At 40.5% G+C, this 17,537-nt stretch overlaps 1 protein-coding gene across 3 annotated transcripts in view; it reads left to right on the top strand.

Moving 5' to 3' along the window:
• Window positions 1-17,537, top strand: part of MAP2K5 (mitogen-activated protein kinase kinase 5) — a 261,514-nt gene that overhangs the window by 154,639 nt on the left and 89,338 nt on the right. For all 3 annotated transcript variants that reach the window (XM_007166074.2, XM_007166073.3, XM_057542056.1), the window contains one exon: window positions 7,468-7,539. In XM_007166074.2, coding sequence (XP_007166136.1) covers window positions 7,468-7,539 — 72 coding nt within the window. The remainder of the gene's footprint in view (window positions 1-7,467; window positions 7,540-17,537) is intronic.

Raw genomic sequence — 17,537 nt, 5'->3', positions numbered from 1 at the left:
TGCTAAATGAATGAATCAGTTCATGAAAGTTGCATTCCAAAAATGACTTGTTCACTAATTATAAGCAGAGCATTTAAACTTTTTTGTATCTTACTTGCGTGATAAAGTGTAGAAGACCCCCAGATGACTCAAATATAACCAACTAGACTGCTCAAATATTGAAAAGAAAATAAATCCAAGAAATAGCCCTGCATGTGTGAACAGTCTTACTTCTCCTACAATCTGAAATGTAAGGTATAAGAAAATGGTAATTAGGATAAAGATAGGGAGGCTTTTCTAACATCGTTAGGTCATGAAAACAAACACAAAAACAGTAACAATTTAGGGACACGTTAAACAGTGGGTCTTGTAGGAGACTTGGAAAGTCATCTGGTCCCACTTCCTCATTGACCAATGAGGATACTGAGACCCAAAAACTGAAGTGGCGTGTTCAAGGACACGTTACATCTTAGGGGCAGGTAATTAGGTTTAATGGACATTTTAATCCAAAGCAAGAAATATTTTCAACTATATTTTAAAAGGATTTCATCCAGAAGGATTACAAAAGGGGTCCAAAGGCTTTGGTGGCTTATATTAAATTAAATCATTTCTTGGAAATTCTGATTACTAGAACTTTTACTCTATTTTAAAGATAGAAGGGGACTTACCTGGTGGTGCAGTGGTTATGAATCCGCCTGCCAATTCAGGGAACACAGGTTCACAGGTTTGAGTCCTGGTCTGGGAAGATCCCACATGCCACGGAGCAACTAAGCCCGTGTGCCACAACTACTGAGCCTGCATTCTAGAGCCCACGAGCCACAACTGCTGAGCCCGAGTGCCACAACTACTGAAGCCCGCACGCCTAGAGCCCATGCTCTGAAACAAAAGAAGCCACTGCAATGAGAAGCCCACACACCGCAATGAAGAGTAGCCCCCGCTCGCCGCAACTAGAGAAAGCCCGTGCGCAGCAACAAAGACCCAGCACAGCCAAAAATAAATAAGTAAATAAAATAAATAAATTTATATAAAAAAAGAAGCTATTAAAAAAGTTAATAATAAAGATAGAAGTCCCTGAAACTTTAACACACTATTCAGTCATTGTGATATATTATATATATATATATATATATATTTTTTGGCTGCACCATGCGGCATGAGAGATCCTAGCTCCCCAACCAGGGATTGAACCCACGCCCCCTGCAGTGCACGGAGTCCCAACCACTGGACCGCCAGGGAAGTCCTATTACAATTTTTAAAAATCAAATATAAAAATTTGACATTATTGTTATGAATACCTGAAGTTTTGAAATTAAGAAATCTTATGCAGATACTTGTCCTTTGGTATCAGAAAGTTAATCTAAATAACTATTCCTATCTCCTGAACATTCTTTTCTACCTGGACTATTCCTGTTTTAGAAATTACCTTTACCCAGATTATAACCTATACAGATGACGTGATACAACTCAGTTGGCCATGCTCATGCAGTGATCGTACTGGTGATGGTGATGATTGGAAGGAGGCCAACATTTACTGAGCATCCCCATGTGGCATCTACTGAATTGAGCATATTACATGGATTTATTTGATCTTTAGGCAACTCCATTAAGCATACATATTGTTATTATTGTCTTCATTTTACAGATGAAGAAACCAAAGGTGAAGTAATTTTAGCCCAGATTCTCAGCTGGCAAGTAGTGACAGTCAAGATTTAATTAGGACACCAGCTTCTAGTTTCTGGTAGTAGCACATTAGGTTATTTGGACCAACTCTTCTGTTGAAAAATGCTAATTAAAATACTTTAAAAACCATCTCAAGTGCACTGAAGAGCTAAAACGACAACAGGGAACTCCCAGGACGGTTTTCAGATGGAAACCTGAAACAGAAGGGAAAGCAGAATGTCAGAGCACCAAAGCTACTTATTCCTGAGGACATTTGCCTGTACTACTACAGCTGTGAATGATATGGGGGCTCCCTTAAGGCAGAGGGTCTTGGAGAAGATCTTCCCCATATTATGCTGGAAACCTGAAGAGGCCCCCACCCCAGTATAAAAGCACACGAGAGTTAAAGCTGCTCTTCCTCCCCCATCCCAGGGAACAAAAGAGAAGGCTTCTCAGAGCCAAGCAGAGCAGCAGGAGAAAAAGGAAAAGGGAGAAAGTTGTGGCCATAGACTTAACTCTGGCACAGATTTGCACCCTGGATGTTTGTATATGTGACTTGAGTTAGAAAAGGAGCTTCATGCTGAGAATATTGTTTGAGGTGGGCACATCCACTTTAGGCCTCAGAGAACCTTTCCAAAAATTTTTTTGAAGAACAAAAACTAACAAGCAGCCAAAGAAAACTAGTCACACAAGGAAACAGAGCAACATGAAGGAACAACAGTTGCAAGCAGACTTTAGATCAAATATTTTTGAAGTGACATACTTGATTTGAGAAAGTCCCAAACAAAACTACTAGATAAAAATGAAAAACTCACTATTTGGTAGCATATTGAATGGAGCAGAAGAGAGAATTAGTGAACTGGAAAATAGATTGAGTTAGAGCAGTGTGACTCCAGAATCCTTGTTTAACCAGTGTACTCTACTACCCACACAGTGATCTTGCCAGCTTTTTAAAAAAATCCCCATTGTTTATGATATATACTTTTTGATTACATACTAACCTAAAGTATTTGTGCATACTTTGTTAATTTTCTGAGTAGCCTAACACTGAGCAGAAGTTCCTTTATGGGAAGAGGTAAGGGATGTACCTTGGTATCGTTCTGCTTTTGACAAGTAAACCCTAGGGTACTGTGTTATAAATAGAGACAATTCTGGAATGAGTTAACTAAATATGGGTCCTGGGTAAATGCCCAGTCACAGCGGTAAGTGGAGGGGTGGAGTGTGCATGCCATCTTAGAGCCACTGCCCTTTTAGAATCCTCTGCTTGGGCTTCCCTGGTGGCGCAGCGGTTGAGAATCTGCCTGCCAATGCAGGGGACACGGGTTCGAGCCCTGGTCTGGGAAGATCCCACATGCCGTGGAGCGGCTGGGCCCGTGAGCCACAATTACTGAGCCTGCGCGTCTGGAGCCTGTGCTCCGCAACAAGAGAGGCCGCGATAGTGAGAGGCCCGCGCACCGCGATGAGGAGTGGCCCCCGCTTGCCGCAACTAGAGAAAGCCCTCACACAGAAATGAAGACCTAACACAGCCATAAATAAATTAATTAATTAAAAAAAAAAAAAAGAAAAGAATCCTCTGCTTTTTATATCATCACCACTCCTTACTGTTCTCATTAAGAACAGACCAGCGTTTTTCCCCTACACTTTAACTCTACTACAGGTGCTTTAGACAAGAGTCATGGTTTTCCGTTTATTAAACTTTCCACACTAGTGACAAATGTCATGTCAGAAAGTAACTCAGCTTTTGCTTTTTAACGGAAAAATGTTCATCACAGATCTTCTCTCAGTAGTGTCATACCTGGCCATTGGTTTGGTTTGGTTTGGTTTAGTTTGGTTTGGTTTTAGAGGGGAGAGGACAGAGCAGGCCACTTTGGCCTCAAGTGTGAGAACAGATTTGAATTGTGCAGCCTTAGGCCATCAGGTCCTGACTCTATACATTCAGAATGTATTGGGACTTATCTTGTACCTGTGTCAGTTTCAGCAACCTGGACATGTTTCCCGGTCCCTACGAATTCTTGAGGATACATCTGTAGAGCTGGCTGCCCACCTTTCACTCAGCATTTGTGCTTGAGCGCTGCATCACAACAGTAATCTCATTCTGTTAGCTTACTGTAAGAATAATTTCTCTAATGAGAAGTTGTTAGACTCTCGTCCTTAAGGAGTTCTCCTATTTGCCTTCTGATGTGTGTGACCATTATGATTTTTGCTAATTTTTCTTTTTAAATTAAATTTTTCTGTGCTTTATTTTCACATTACAGTTTACATTTGTTTTAGTAGTTCAGTGGGCAAATGTGATGATTATATTTAACCTTATTGTTGGTCCTGCACTTCTAGATGAAGTGCTGTATATTGATAACTGTCAGTTAGTGGATGAAGAAAGGGAGAGAGGACAGAAGGAGGAAAGGCAACATTTGGTCATTTCTTTAACAATTCTAGAGGATTTTAGGATTTTCATGTTTGCTAGAAGTTCTTTTTTTTTTTAAGACATTGTTTTTAAACTATTTTTTTAAGTTCTTATTTTTTGGCTGCATTGTGTCTTCGTTGCTGCATGCTGGCTTTCTCTAGTTGCAGTGAGCGGGGCTACTCTTCACTGCATTGCGCAGGCTTCTCATTACGGTGGTTCTCTTGTCACGGAACACAGGCTCTAGAGCACGCAGGCTTCAGTAGATGCGGCTTGTGGGCTCAGTAGTTGTGGCGCACGGGCTTAGTTGCTCCGCAGCATGTGGGATCTTCCCGGACCAGGGATTGAACCCATGTCCCCTGCATTGACAGGTGGATTCTTAACCACTGAGCCACCAGGGAGGTCCCTAGAAGTTCTTGATGGACGTGAACAACAATAATATGCAGGGAAGTTACATTAATAGAACACTCCAGGGAACTTAAATGATTAGTTCATGCTTAAAACCAAACGTGCAGTAAACATGTATTGCATCCCTTCAGTCAGCATGCACTGATGGCACACCAGCTATGTGCCAGGCATGGTACTGGGTACAAGATGAGTAAGATACTCTCTCTGCCTCTTAGGAGAAACAGACTAGCAAATGGATGATTACAACACAGTGCGATAAATTAATATGAAAGATATGAATGACATTTTAAAGAAGTACAGAGGCAGGAATTCATAATTCTGCCTGAGGAGTGGAGGAAGTTTTCACCAAAAAATGGTGGCCGTTGAACAGGGCCCATAGGAGAAACATTCACTAAGCAGAGAAGAGGAAGGTAGATCATCGCGTCTGCAGGAAACATTGATGGGTTTAGTGACGAGAGCTGAGTTTACCAAAGATTCACCCAGAGAAATTACTTTTTAAAATGAAGATCCCCAGAGCCACCCCCAGAGATTCTGATACTGGAAGTTCATTTGCAATAAGCACCTCAGACAGTTCTCTAATGACGAGTCCAAGGCTGCATTTTGAGAAATACTGACAGATCGAGACTAGTGTGTGGCTCTTCTGACTTCTAGTTCTGGGGGCAGTTTGCCACACAGGAAAGAACCCTGATTTTGCAGTTAGACGTACCTGGATTTGAATCCTGGCTGTGTACCTAAATAATACACTTAATGCCGTAGCTCTAGACTTTGGCAAGTCATCTAATCTTACTAAGCCTCAGTTTTTACATCTGTAAAATTAGGGCAATAATATTTGTAAGAGGACTTCCCTGGTAGTGCAGTGGTTAAGAATCTGCCTGCCAATGCATGGGTCACGGGTTCAATCCCTGGTCTGGGAAGATCCCACATGCCGCGGAGCGACTAAGCCCGTGTGCCACAACTACTAAGCCTGTGCTCTAGAGCCCGCGAGCCACAACTACTGAAGCCCACGCGCCTAGAGTCCGTGCTCCGCAACAAGAGTAGCCACCGCAATGAGAAGCCCACGCACCGCAACGAAGAGTAGCCCCCACTCGCTGCAACTAGAGAAAGCCCGTGCACAGCAACGAAGACCCAACACAGCCAAAAATAAATAAATAAAATAAATTTAAAATAATAATATTTGTAAGATTGTTATGAAGTGTAGAGGACGTGAAGTATCTAGCCCAGTGTCTGGGACAAACTAGGTGATCATTAAATGATAGCTATTATTATCCTTTTCTAGGGGGTACAAATTAAATCTCTCTGTGCCTCATATTCCTTATCTGTTAAATGCGGATGATAATAGTACCAGTCTAGTATGGGTGTTTATGAGTCTGAAGTGAAATATGCATGAAAAGCACTTAGAACAGTGCCTGGCACATGGAAATTCTTCAATAAATGCACAGAGTGATGATGTCGTTGTTGATATTATGATGATGGCATTATTCCTGTAACTGGCTGGCCAGTTGCATATGAACGCATCCTATTATGTATTGATCTAACTAGAAATGGATAATGGGTTCATTCAGGTATGAGCAAGGACCTTGAAAAGTGATGGTATGGGGGATTAGAAGATAAAAGAAAAAGTATTAGGGGATTGGAATGACCATATCTGTTAGCAGCTGGGAGAAATGGTCACATGACACTTGGGAAGAATTATTCTTGGTAGGAAAGGGGTTTTACAAATTAAAGAAATAAATAAAGGAAGGGAAATAAGACAATCTGATCTGCTACCTCAGGGTAGGGCTTTATGTAATTTTATGAAAAGTGGGGAAGAAGGCATTAAATACATTGAGATAGCCTCGTAAGTGGGAGTGGGAAGTAGGTTACAAAGTTCTGGGTCCCAACTAAGCTGACTCCCCAAGATGTAGGACTGTGCCAACTCACCTGAGAGTATCTGGCGCACATCTTCTACACTCATGGTATATCCCCTGCTGGTGAGTGGTGGATGTCCATTTCTTCCGTCTGCAGTGGACCAGGCTGACCCTGACCCCAGTTACTCGTAAAGGCCCTCATGGAAACTTTTGAAGGATGATGGCTGTGGTGGCTTCCAAGAAGTCCAGGGATGGTGCAAAGAAGAGAATACTGCACTGGGGGCCAAGGGGTGTGGGTCATGATCCTAGCCCTGCCATGACTAGCTGTGTAACCTTGAGCAACCATTCCATCTCAGCAAAACCTCAGTTTCTCTTGTTCATTTGTTCCTGTGTTCGTTCAAAAGACTTCTGTGAAGTACGTTTCTGAATGCCAAATCCTGGAGGGATAGAGAGACCAGGCAGCACCCACTTCAGTATGCAATTATTCCTGCTGAAGTAGAGAGTGTGCAGGTAATTGTTAGACCAAGTATTTTCTACATATCTTGAATGGAGGAGCAAGAGTCCAAAATGGACCATTTGAACTGTTCCTTGGTTTATATCAAAAAGAAACCCTGATAAATGGGATGAAATGTTGAGTAGTAGGTGAATCTGGGCAAAGGAAATATGGATGTTCTTTGTACTAGTCTTAATCTTTCAACTTTCCTATAAGTTTAATATTATTTCCAAATAAAAAATTTAAAATAACAGAATTCCTAGTGATTCAGACCCATCTCTCAAAATGCAAATAAGTGATAATATTATATACTGTGCTGTAATTTGTCACTCCACAGCTAAGACCACTCACTGGATTTGGTCTGAGTTGAAGTCTCAGCTCATTTACTAGTTTAAGACTTGCCTAAATTATTTCACTAATATGAGCCTTCATTTTCTTTATAACAAAGTTTCCCTCACAGGGTCTTTGTGAGGATTCAATGAGATTATATCTAATATACCTATATTACCTATACAGTTTCTATGTATTATCTATATAAAACACATACATATAAAATTGTTTTTCTTTTCATAATGTGCTGTGCAGATATTGATGGTTCTCTGCCTTAACTGAGCTCACATTAGCGTATGTGATTTCTGGAGTAGCTTACATCAACTCACAAGCTCCCTTCTGTTTTCTTACAGCCTGAAAGAATTTCAGGGGAGCAATATGGAATCCATTCTGATGTCTGGAGCTTAGGAATCTCTTTTATGGAGGTATGTTGTTTGGAAATAGATGCTTCTGTGTATATCTGTACTAATATGTTCTATCAGGAAGAATGAAGATTTTGGAAAAAAATGAAACCTCCAGTGTGTTATGTGTATATGTAAACAGAGTTTAACTCAATAGTCCTCATTTTGATACCCTTGCATGGCTTGTGAGCTGACTATTCCAAAGTGTTATTTCTCACAGATCACCTGTGTAAAACTTATCTGGAGTGCTTCTTAAAAATACAGGTTCCTAGACTCCATCTAAAACCAATTAAATTCACATTTCTAAGAATCAGCATTATTAACATGTTCCCAGTGTGATCCTTATGCACACTAAATGTGGAGAACCTGTGTTTTGAAAGAGAAATTCCAGAAAAATTATGTGTGATAGTAGCTTTGTTGGAATGCATATATAACTTCCAGAGGTGATTACTTTATTAACAAGTACAGCCCTACTCATTTGGATGTATAACTTCTATATGTTTGTTTAGAAAGAAAAAAAAAAAAAACACCTTGTTCCAGTAGGATCATATCATGTGTTGGGTGACAGGGTGTGATATGATTTGGAGGAGGTTAGGTGTATGCATTTAGCACAATTTTAATGTCTTTGCTCTTTATAGCTGTATTTAGAGTGGACTTTATCTTGGTATGCTACATGTAGCTCCACTAGAGGTCTGTGCTAAGATTTCTGTACAATGATCTTTGATCAATAAGGAAATGCATAGGATTTATATTAGAAGGACATCTGGCTCAGGGTGAATTACAGTAGTATAAAGTCTGGATAGTCACCAGTGCTTCAAGAATTGTATCTTATGTGCATTGATTCAGATAAAGGAGGACTCTTTAAAAAGTAGAAAGAACTACTTAAACAAGATCATGGATGAGTTGCAGTCACAATTTCATCAACTTTTTTTCTTTTGGTCAAATACTTTTTCTGTGATTTTTGTAATGCATGAATGCAGTTGAATTTCTAAGGAGATATCTTCAGACTCAATTCACTTGCACTATAGAAAGAAAGCAAAAATAAAGTATTCAATGTTTATTAATCCATATTCTTCTGCTTCTTCATGAAAGAGAATCTAAGAGGAAATACAATATGTATGCATCAGCTGACAGGTTAGCAATACTGGTGGACAGATGCTCAGAACTAAGTTTCCCAACAGAATCCTGAAGGGCTTGTCCAATTAGCCTGTTTCAGAGAAAACTAGTACTTTTGATCTGTGGAGCTCAGCTCTTGCTATTATATAATTTCCTTTTGCATATTTTAAATCATCGTCATTGAATGTATTTGGTAAAAGACCAGATAAAGTGTAGAACATTTGAGAAGTTATGTGGTGTAAAGATAAGACTCGTAGACTGGGAATGAAAGACCTGGATTGCAGGTCCAGCTTTGCTACTGCTTTTCTAGGTGGCCCTGTGCAAGCCACTGTCCCTCACTGTGGGTCTCAGTTTCTTCATCTGTAAAATAGTGATCTCTAAGCCCCTTTCCAGACTAACATTCTGTGACTCTAAGCAGTCTGTTCTTGTCTTTCTTTAGCTTTCTGCAACAACTCTAGAATTGTGTGAATTAACAATATGCAGAGGCATAGCAATACTGTCAGACAGTGTAACTAATAGATTTAAGATTTAGAGCACGCATACATATTCACCATTCCTTCCTTCCACATTTGTTTCTTCATCCATGTATTGAGCTCCTGCTATATCTACTAGATAGGCAGTGGGGATATAGTAATGACGGACACTCCATTCTTGATTCTAATGGAGTTGCATTTGGCGAGGGGTGGGGCATTAAGTACAAAAAACAGAAGGAAAACTAAATATATAATTTGTCAGGCGGTGGTAAGTCCTAAGGGAAAAAATGAAGTGGAGTAGTCCTTTCTGATAAAACAGCCTTTGAGCAGAGACTGGAATGGTGTGAGGGGGCCATCAGGCAACAGCAGATACAAAGGTGCTAAGCTCGAGTGTGTTTGGTATGTTTAAGGAAAGCAGAGAGACCCAGGTGACTAGAGTGGAGTTAGAAAGGGAAAAATGGGAAAAAATACCGTCAGAGAGGTAGCCGGGGGCCAGATCATATGCAGCCTTGTAGGCCATGGTAGGGACTTTAGATGTTACTCTGAGAGTAAATGATCTGAGTTATATTTTCAGAGGAGGATGGGGTGCTCTGTGGAGCACAGAATATAGAGGGGCAGTCATGGAAACAGGGAGAGCAGTTAAGATAGGTAGGTAGGTAGGTATATGAGTAGATGGATAGATAGATAGATGCTTAATAAATAGCACATATTTATGTTGCATATTGACATATATGTCTGCCAGTATTTTGCTGGGTTCTAGGGATACAAAGAATAATAAAAAGAGACTTTGTCATTTAGGGAGCGAGATTGCCATTGATGTATTTGGGTTTTGTTGATCGTGTTCATTTATCCTGGAGGTAAATTATTGAACGGTCTTCAGAAGACTGGAGAAAACAGACTCATTGACGCTGTAAGATTGAGGAGGATTAAGGTGTAAGGAACAGTGTGAAAAAGTGTCATCATTGAGTGTGAGACACCTGAATGCCAGAAGGAGCGTGTTGGCTCATGTAGTAAAGTGGAGAGTAGAGAAGGACCACTGGTCAGGAGTGAGGGCCAAGAAGGGTTAGGTGTTTCCCTGCTCACTGCATTTTAAAATGGTTGGTGAGGAGCCAGATGTTAGATCAGAAGGAGGAGGAGACAGCCTTAGAGGATGTAAAGTGCAGTCTGATTATGATCATCAGAAAGGGTTGTTGAGCACCTCTTTGTGTGCGATGCTTAACTAAATGCTTTTGAAAGGAACTGTGTGATCATAGTCTCTGTATTCTGGGAGCTTATGCTCCACCAGACAGGCAGGTGAGAACAGATGACCAAACACAGGTGGTGGAGTAGGTCTTTAGACAGGAGAGTAAGGCCCCGGAATGTGTTATATACCAGATTCATTTGGTGTACAAGGTAACAAAAAATATGTGCTAGGGAATGGGAGTCGGAGGTTTTGAGTCCATAGATAAGAAATTGTGTGTGATTCAATAATGAAGAGAACCCCAAAGTTCTTTTTTTTTAGGAGCAGATGTGATGAGACCATTACTTGAAGAGAGTGGGAAGTTGGTCCAAAAAAGCACTGAAGAGCCAGTTTCTTCTTTGTTTTCACCACAGTGTTCTTGGAATAGATGTGGTAAATCCTGTTTAAAATCACTGTAGATTGAGAGAAGTGTGAATCTCAATAGCATTTTAAAATTCTGAGTAACAAATTGTGTTCTGAAACATAGTCACCATCTTCACAGAAGAATTGCTTCTCTTCTGTTTATCCTCACTTTTAAAAGTGAAAGTTTCCATTTCTAGGTACACACTCCAAAGAGTAGAAACTTTCATTCATTCAGTAATTATTATTTAAGCACTTACCACGTGCTAAGCCTTGGAGAGTGGAGCACACAAAGCTGAGAAAAGACTGCCTCTGATAGAGAAGACAGACACCTAAAGCCCAGAGCAGTGTGATAGCGTTGTTAGTGAAGATGTTTATGAAGTACTCTCAGCCACAAAGGTTGGGAGGGCGGCAGGTTTCTCAAAGGAGTTGACGGTTGAGCTGGGTTGTCTTGAAGGGAGTTGCCCCTGGGAGAAAGAAAGAAAAGATGGAGGAGCCCCTCCCACCCCCCAGCACACTCTAAGGTGGATCTTTGTAAACCCTTCAGGAGAGAGCAAATGTCTAGGTATGCAAGGTCTACCTATTTGTGCGGATACCTTCCTCAAAGTGTTTTGAGTCAATCAGTTTATTCCCCTAGGGTACCGGGTGGTAAAAAAACAAATGGGATAAAAATATAGGAAACCGAGCAAAGGAAGTTTCCTGAAATTACACAAGAATCAAATAAAGACAAAATGGGAACCAGAGTTTTCTATCCCTTCTACCTCTACCTAGCACTCCCCCCACCAAATTCCGTAAATTCCATAAAATCCCTGAGGTTTGGTGATGCAAGAGTTAGAAGGCTGCCTTCCTTGCTTTAAACTCCTAAAATACCAGGTTCACCCTTGCTTGCCTTCTTCGTACTGCCCCTTCCCTTGTTAATGTGCTGTCACAGTCCTCTTGGGGACTCATAACAAGGCCTCTCGCCACACTCTCTCATAAAAGATGATGCGGCGTGCAGCTAAAATGTGCCATTAAAAAAGTCACAGGTACATTTGTGCCTTAAGCAAAGAATCTTTAATATCAGACTATCTCCTTATCCAGGGACAGAACTGCCCCCATCTCCTCTCAATTCTGCATAAAGTGCCTCTTTTCCAGGATTTTGTCAGCTGTATATAGCATTTGGAGTTGGGAGAAGTTACATAAAGATGGAAACACCCTTAAGAAGGGAAAAAAATGAGATTATTCAACTTGACTAGAGCACAGCAGTTTTACTGCATGTAAAGATTTTGGCCCCTTTCTATGTTTTTTGTTTATGGTTTTCAGATCCTTAAACGTGTTGTAGCTCTCCTCATGTGGATTAGTTATAGAATGAAGTAAAGATCAAAACCCACGTGGAATTAATTGCACTTCTTCCTTGAGCCTTCATGACAAGAATCAGTGTGAAAAGGCAAAAAAGAAGAGAAGAAAAAAGAAGCGAGAATCACCAACAAGAGTACAAAATTTCTGAACTAGGACAAACTGGGAAGATTAATCGTGCCCCAGAATATTTGTTTGACTCTTGGAGAAAGCTCGTGCTGATTCAGTGGACTGGGTGATTTTTAGGACTATTCACCCTGGCTGCTGCTATTCAAGACTTCAGGGCTAAACGTTAAAATGAAAATGAGTGTGTCCATAGTAAGGGCTTGTCTTACTAAGTTTGATGATTTTAATTTCTAGGGGTAAGGAGTACCTAAAACATTTTAGGGCAGAATTTCTTAATTTCACAGGCTGTGCATTGCTTCTCTCTTCTCCCATAGAACGAATGGCTTGAGGAGAAAGTCCCACTGTTGCTTCTTACTAATTAGTTAATCCATTCATATTCTTGTGTCATTCAAGTCACAACACAAATCTGTGGGAGGGAAGTAAGCAGTCATATTTGGAAAAGCTGGATTTTTAAGTTGGTCCTAATTGGGTCAAAAAAGAAGTCAGCACACGCCCTCCTCTAGCCTTGTGTTTGCAGCGCTCAGGAGGACGCACACACATCTAAAAAGGCAGCAGGTCAGTCTTGCAGTGTTCTTGTTCTCACTGAGTATGAGCTCTCCAAGTACATGTTCTGGTTTGTGATTCTCTTTGGCGGGCTATTGTAAACCTTATTAAGGTCGGTGGTGAATAATCTGACAGGCTTTTTCCACAGGAGTCAGACTGAAAGCCCTGTCTTTAGCGCATGCATTTTGCTCTTTTCACTTGGGTCCTCGCTCTTTCTGCCTTTGTTTGCCTCCTCTCTCCACTAGTCTCTTGAGTCCAAAGCATAGAACAATCTGGCTCGATGCGCTTGGTTAATTGGAGTGTCATCTAGTCCTCTGAGACCCCTCTTCAGCGTGATCACTGTTTTACTGAAGTGGTTTGAATGATGTGTTAAATGATGAAAGCAAGGTCCATGGCTTAGAAAAATGTGTCTAGATAGGTGAAGAACACATTCAGAGAGTCACACAAGGTCATTGTCATCAAAGTAGCACCATCTTCTAAAGATTTGATGGGTTCTGTTGTTTTGACAGAGTTATTCTTGTGAGCTTCAAAATTACCTTTACCAAGTTAAAAATATTCAAGGAATACTATGCTGTTCACTCTACATGGAATATCATTTTCTTCTTCTCCCCAAGATACAATTTAAATACACATCCTTTATAACACCAGCTCTGATCTCTCCAGCTGAAAGTAATTTCTCCTTCTGACCTTCATCTACATCTTCCTTGTGGCATGTGCGTTTTCCACTTTGTATTATATTAATTTATAGCTATGTCATAGTTCCTTATGACAGGATTTAAATCTGATTCTCTCATAATCTCCTACACTCTCTAGCACAATTTCACTGCCCTAGTGAGTACTCAAGAAATCTTTGGGGCTCAATTTTTTTATACTTCTGTAATGGTTTTAAAGCAGTTTCTGACAATAAAGATCAGAGTTCAAGTTTGACAAAGCCTTTACCATAAGTGCTCACAAACATTTGCTGAATAGATCACAAATGTTTTGCATGTGAAGAGGAGTTTTCTGTTTGCCAGAGTATCAGACCTAGATTCAAATTCCACTTCAGCCAGCATACACTATAGATCGTTGGATAAATCACTTAATCTCTCGGGGCCTTTAGATGGGAGCTCTGTTTCAGAGCTTCTGGAAAGGGCACAATGAGAAAATTAAGCCATTATCCCCCCTCTTTCAGAGGAATTACTTTTTGAAATGTTTACATATGATTCAAAAAGCCTACTAATTTGGTTAAAGCATGGAATGCATGCGTTATCTTCCACTCTCACCTCAAACTCCACTAAAAATTACCGTGAAGGGATTTTTTTTTTTTTTAAGGCTTATTACCATAAAGAAAGGGAAAAGAGGGACTTCCCTGGCGGTCCAGTGGTTAAGACTCTGCGCTTCCAATGCAGGGGGCACAGATTCGATCCGTGGTCGGGGAGCTAGGATCCCACATGCCGCATGGTATGGCCAAAAAATTTTTTAAATTTTATTAAAAAACGAAAGGAGACAACAGCAATCAAATTTTGAATGTGGGAAAGCAGATGGACAACAGTACACGACTTAGCAGAACCGTGAGTGTTGAAATCCTAAGCCAGCAGTAGAGGAAGAAAGAAGCACCTGATTTCCTTTAAACTACCCAGAAGGCTCAGGAATTGGTGGTCCCAGGTATCTGGAACTTAGGAGTAGAGGTGGGGCCAGAGAAGAGAATTGTCTTAAAGATGTCTGAGAAACAGTTAAGCTGTTCGACCCACAGCTTCTTTGCCTAACTCAGCATGAGCAGACAGTCACCCCTCCCCAGCCCTAACACAAGACTGAGTAGAGGAGTTTCTCTGAGAATAAAATAAGTGATACCTGGCAGTATAGAAGGCTGGGTGCCATTACTGAGCACAGAGGCATTAAGTGAAAGTTTAGATTCTAAATGTGGAGACTCCCAGCTGTCTTACCACACCCTGTTCCTGGGACACTAGCAGCCAAGATTACTTTTCAGGAAGGATACTGGAGGAGACTTTCTTTAGGGAAATGTGTCCAAGAGGCCTTAAAGATCTAGGCATTGGGAGTTTTCCAGGGAAACAGTCCAGCTAGATCGCGTTACCTCAGCCTACAGGCTCCACTCACAAGCACAGAGTTACTAGTCAGATTTGTAGTGCCTTACTCTTAGCAAAACATTTGAGGAAGGCTTTTAAGGTAAGAACAGAGACCTAAAATAACTGAAAAAGAAAGCAATTTGGAGGGCTTGGACACTATGCAGGGGAGAAAAATTCAAATGAACTATAATATTCTCAGAGGGATAGGAGAAAATGTTGCATCTAGGAAACAAGAACAGGCTGCTGTAACAAAGGGACTTTCAGATGACAACAACAAATAGAGAATTAAAAATTAGAGAACCAGGGACTTCCCAGGTGGCGCAGTGGTTAAAAATCCGCCTGCCAATGCAGGGGACACGGGTTTGATCCCTGGTCCAGGAAGATCCCACATGCCACCAAGCAACTAATAAGCCCATGCACCACAACTACTGAGCCTGCACTCTAGAGCCCGCAAGCCACAACTACTGAAGCCCACGCGCCTGGAGCCCGTGCTCCACAACATGAAGAGCAGCCACCACAATGAGAAGCCCGCGCACCGCAACAAAGAGTGGCCCCCACTCACCTCAACTAGAGAAAGCCCGTGCGCAGCAACAAAGACCCAACGCAGCCAAAAAAAAAAAAATTAGAGAACCAGGTTAGGAAGTCTAACGTGAAAAACAGAAGTTTCAGGAAGAAAGAACAGAGAAAACAAAGGGGAGGAAATCATCAATAGAAATGTTTCAATTTTAATTTTATAACATGAGAGAAATATTTGTATGTCATTTCAGATGGCCTTCTTTTTAGTATTTCTACAGAAGAAAAAGAAAAGCCCAAACTTTTTTCTAAATGACGTATGTCAGTGCTTTTGCCCAGAGAAAGTGGGTTTTTGTAGGAGAATAGAAAATTATTGAATTCTCTGTAGACATATGTAATAGAATTGTCCCAAGGAAAATTTAGGGTAAAATGTACAAATAGTTGGATGTAACTACCTTGTCTTACGGAACTGTGAAAACCTGTTAACACATCTAATTTTTTTGATTTTACCTTTATACATACTGTTTAATGGGTATCAGATAAGACTCATTAGATATCAAGAAAATGCAGTGTGATTTTCTACATTTACAAGCAAACACATAAAGTATAGTGAGCTGTGTAAAATGAAAATAAAAGTATTGAAAAAGTGACATGGATCACCCAGCCCAGTACCTTTGACAGAAGCTTCTGGAGAAGTGTGGTGAAGAGTATGTCATTTTCTTTCTATGATACATTTTCAGATATTAAGGCTATCATCCTAATCCTTGAACTGTTAAAGAGCTCACATTTTGCGTTAACCAGAAATGTTGACGCCACCACTTAAAATCAGTGTTATCTTGGCCAAGTTATTTTGCCACTCCAAGTGTCAGCCTCTTAGCTGTGGAGCAAAGGTAACATTAGAGGTCATTCCTCAAATATTTATTGAACACTTTTTATGTGCCAAATATTTTACTAGGTGCTGGGGACACATTAGTAAATAAAATAGGTATGTTCCCTTTCCTTGTTGAACCTACAATATAATGAAGGAGGCAGATGATAAACAATAATAGTAAACACTTATTTTTTTGAGAGAAGGCAATTTCAGTATTCTAGGCTTTTTAATAAATACTTTCATCTAACAGTAACAACCCCATTAAATTACTTTGAGAAGTAAGCTTCTCTTTGAAATAACATCTAGGTACTGGATGTTCACCAGGTGAAAAGAATTATGGAGCATTGCCTAGACTTGGTTCCTGCCTCTAAATATACAGAAGAACCTATTCCCCGCTCTCCCTACAAAAAAAAAAAAGTTTCCAGAGACACAACTGTCTCTAGTGGGTCTACAGCTGCAGCTTTGTTTGCCTTTCTAGCCCCTGGTGATTATGAACCTGGTCTGAGGGGTGACGGATGGCTCTGGATGCCCTCTAAGCAGCTGCTGTCAGCTTCTCTCGACCATAAAAACTTGGCATTTGGTGTGCACCACTCAAATATTGATCTTTTTCTCCTCTTCCTTTTTATAATTATTGTCAAGAACACGAGTGGACATTGAATCTTATTATAATATGTTATCTGCTGCTCCATCTAGTGAAATATCTTACCTGTTGATCAGAAGTTTCTGCTGAAAACCATCAGATGGCAGAAGAATTAAAGCTGAAGGGTCCAAAGACAAAGGAAATTTCAGCGGAAGATTGTATAGGAAAGTGGGTAGAAGTGTGGTTCTGGAATCCTTGTCGTGGGCCTCCTTCCCTTCCATTGAAGAATATTGAGGAAAAGAGCATGTAACAGTTCCTGTCACTCATTCCTCTGTTCACACTCCCCTTTCTGTAATTCTGCCTTAACTTGATTTTTTTCTATTGTCATTTTTTGTCTAAAATTTTATATAACTTATTGCAAAAAGGAGCTGTTAAAATGACCTTTGGCAGATGATGGATCGACTAGTTCAGCCTTTTGCAAGGTCTGTGAAGGGATCCAGCTGTCTCAGATTACCATGCCTAAATGTGCATTTTCCAAGGTTGTCAGTGATTGTAGTGAATGTGAAACTGGCAGACAAAGTGAAGTGTTTCCCACTGAATGAGGCATTGTTGAGCTTGCTTTGTGCTTAGAGCTATCCTGAACAACCATGAGATTGACAAAACAAGATGGAACAGGTGCTAGCAGTCCCAGCTAAGCATTTTATTATTTTGATGGATTTCAGACTGATTTTAAAGTTTTTCCGAGAGCACATGTCCAAATCGTGTATACACACAAACACACAAAATTTGGACTTCAAAAAAAAAGAAAAAAAACATTAAATCA

This window comes from Balaenoptera acutorostrata, chromosome 3, assembly GCF_949987535.1.
Source record: "Balaenoptera acutorostrata chromosome 3, mBalAcu1.1, whole genome shotgun sequence".
Lineage (NCBI taxonomy): Eukaryota > Metazoa > Chordata > Mammalia > Artiodactyla > Balaenopteridae > Balaenoptera > Balaenoptera acutorostrata.
The sequence above is the reverse complement of the archived record's forward strand: the minus strand, read 5'-3'. Positions and strand labels throughout refer to the sequence as shown.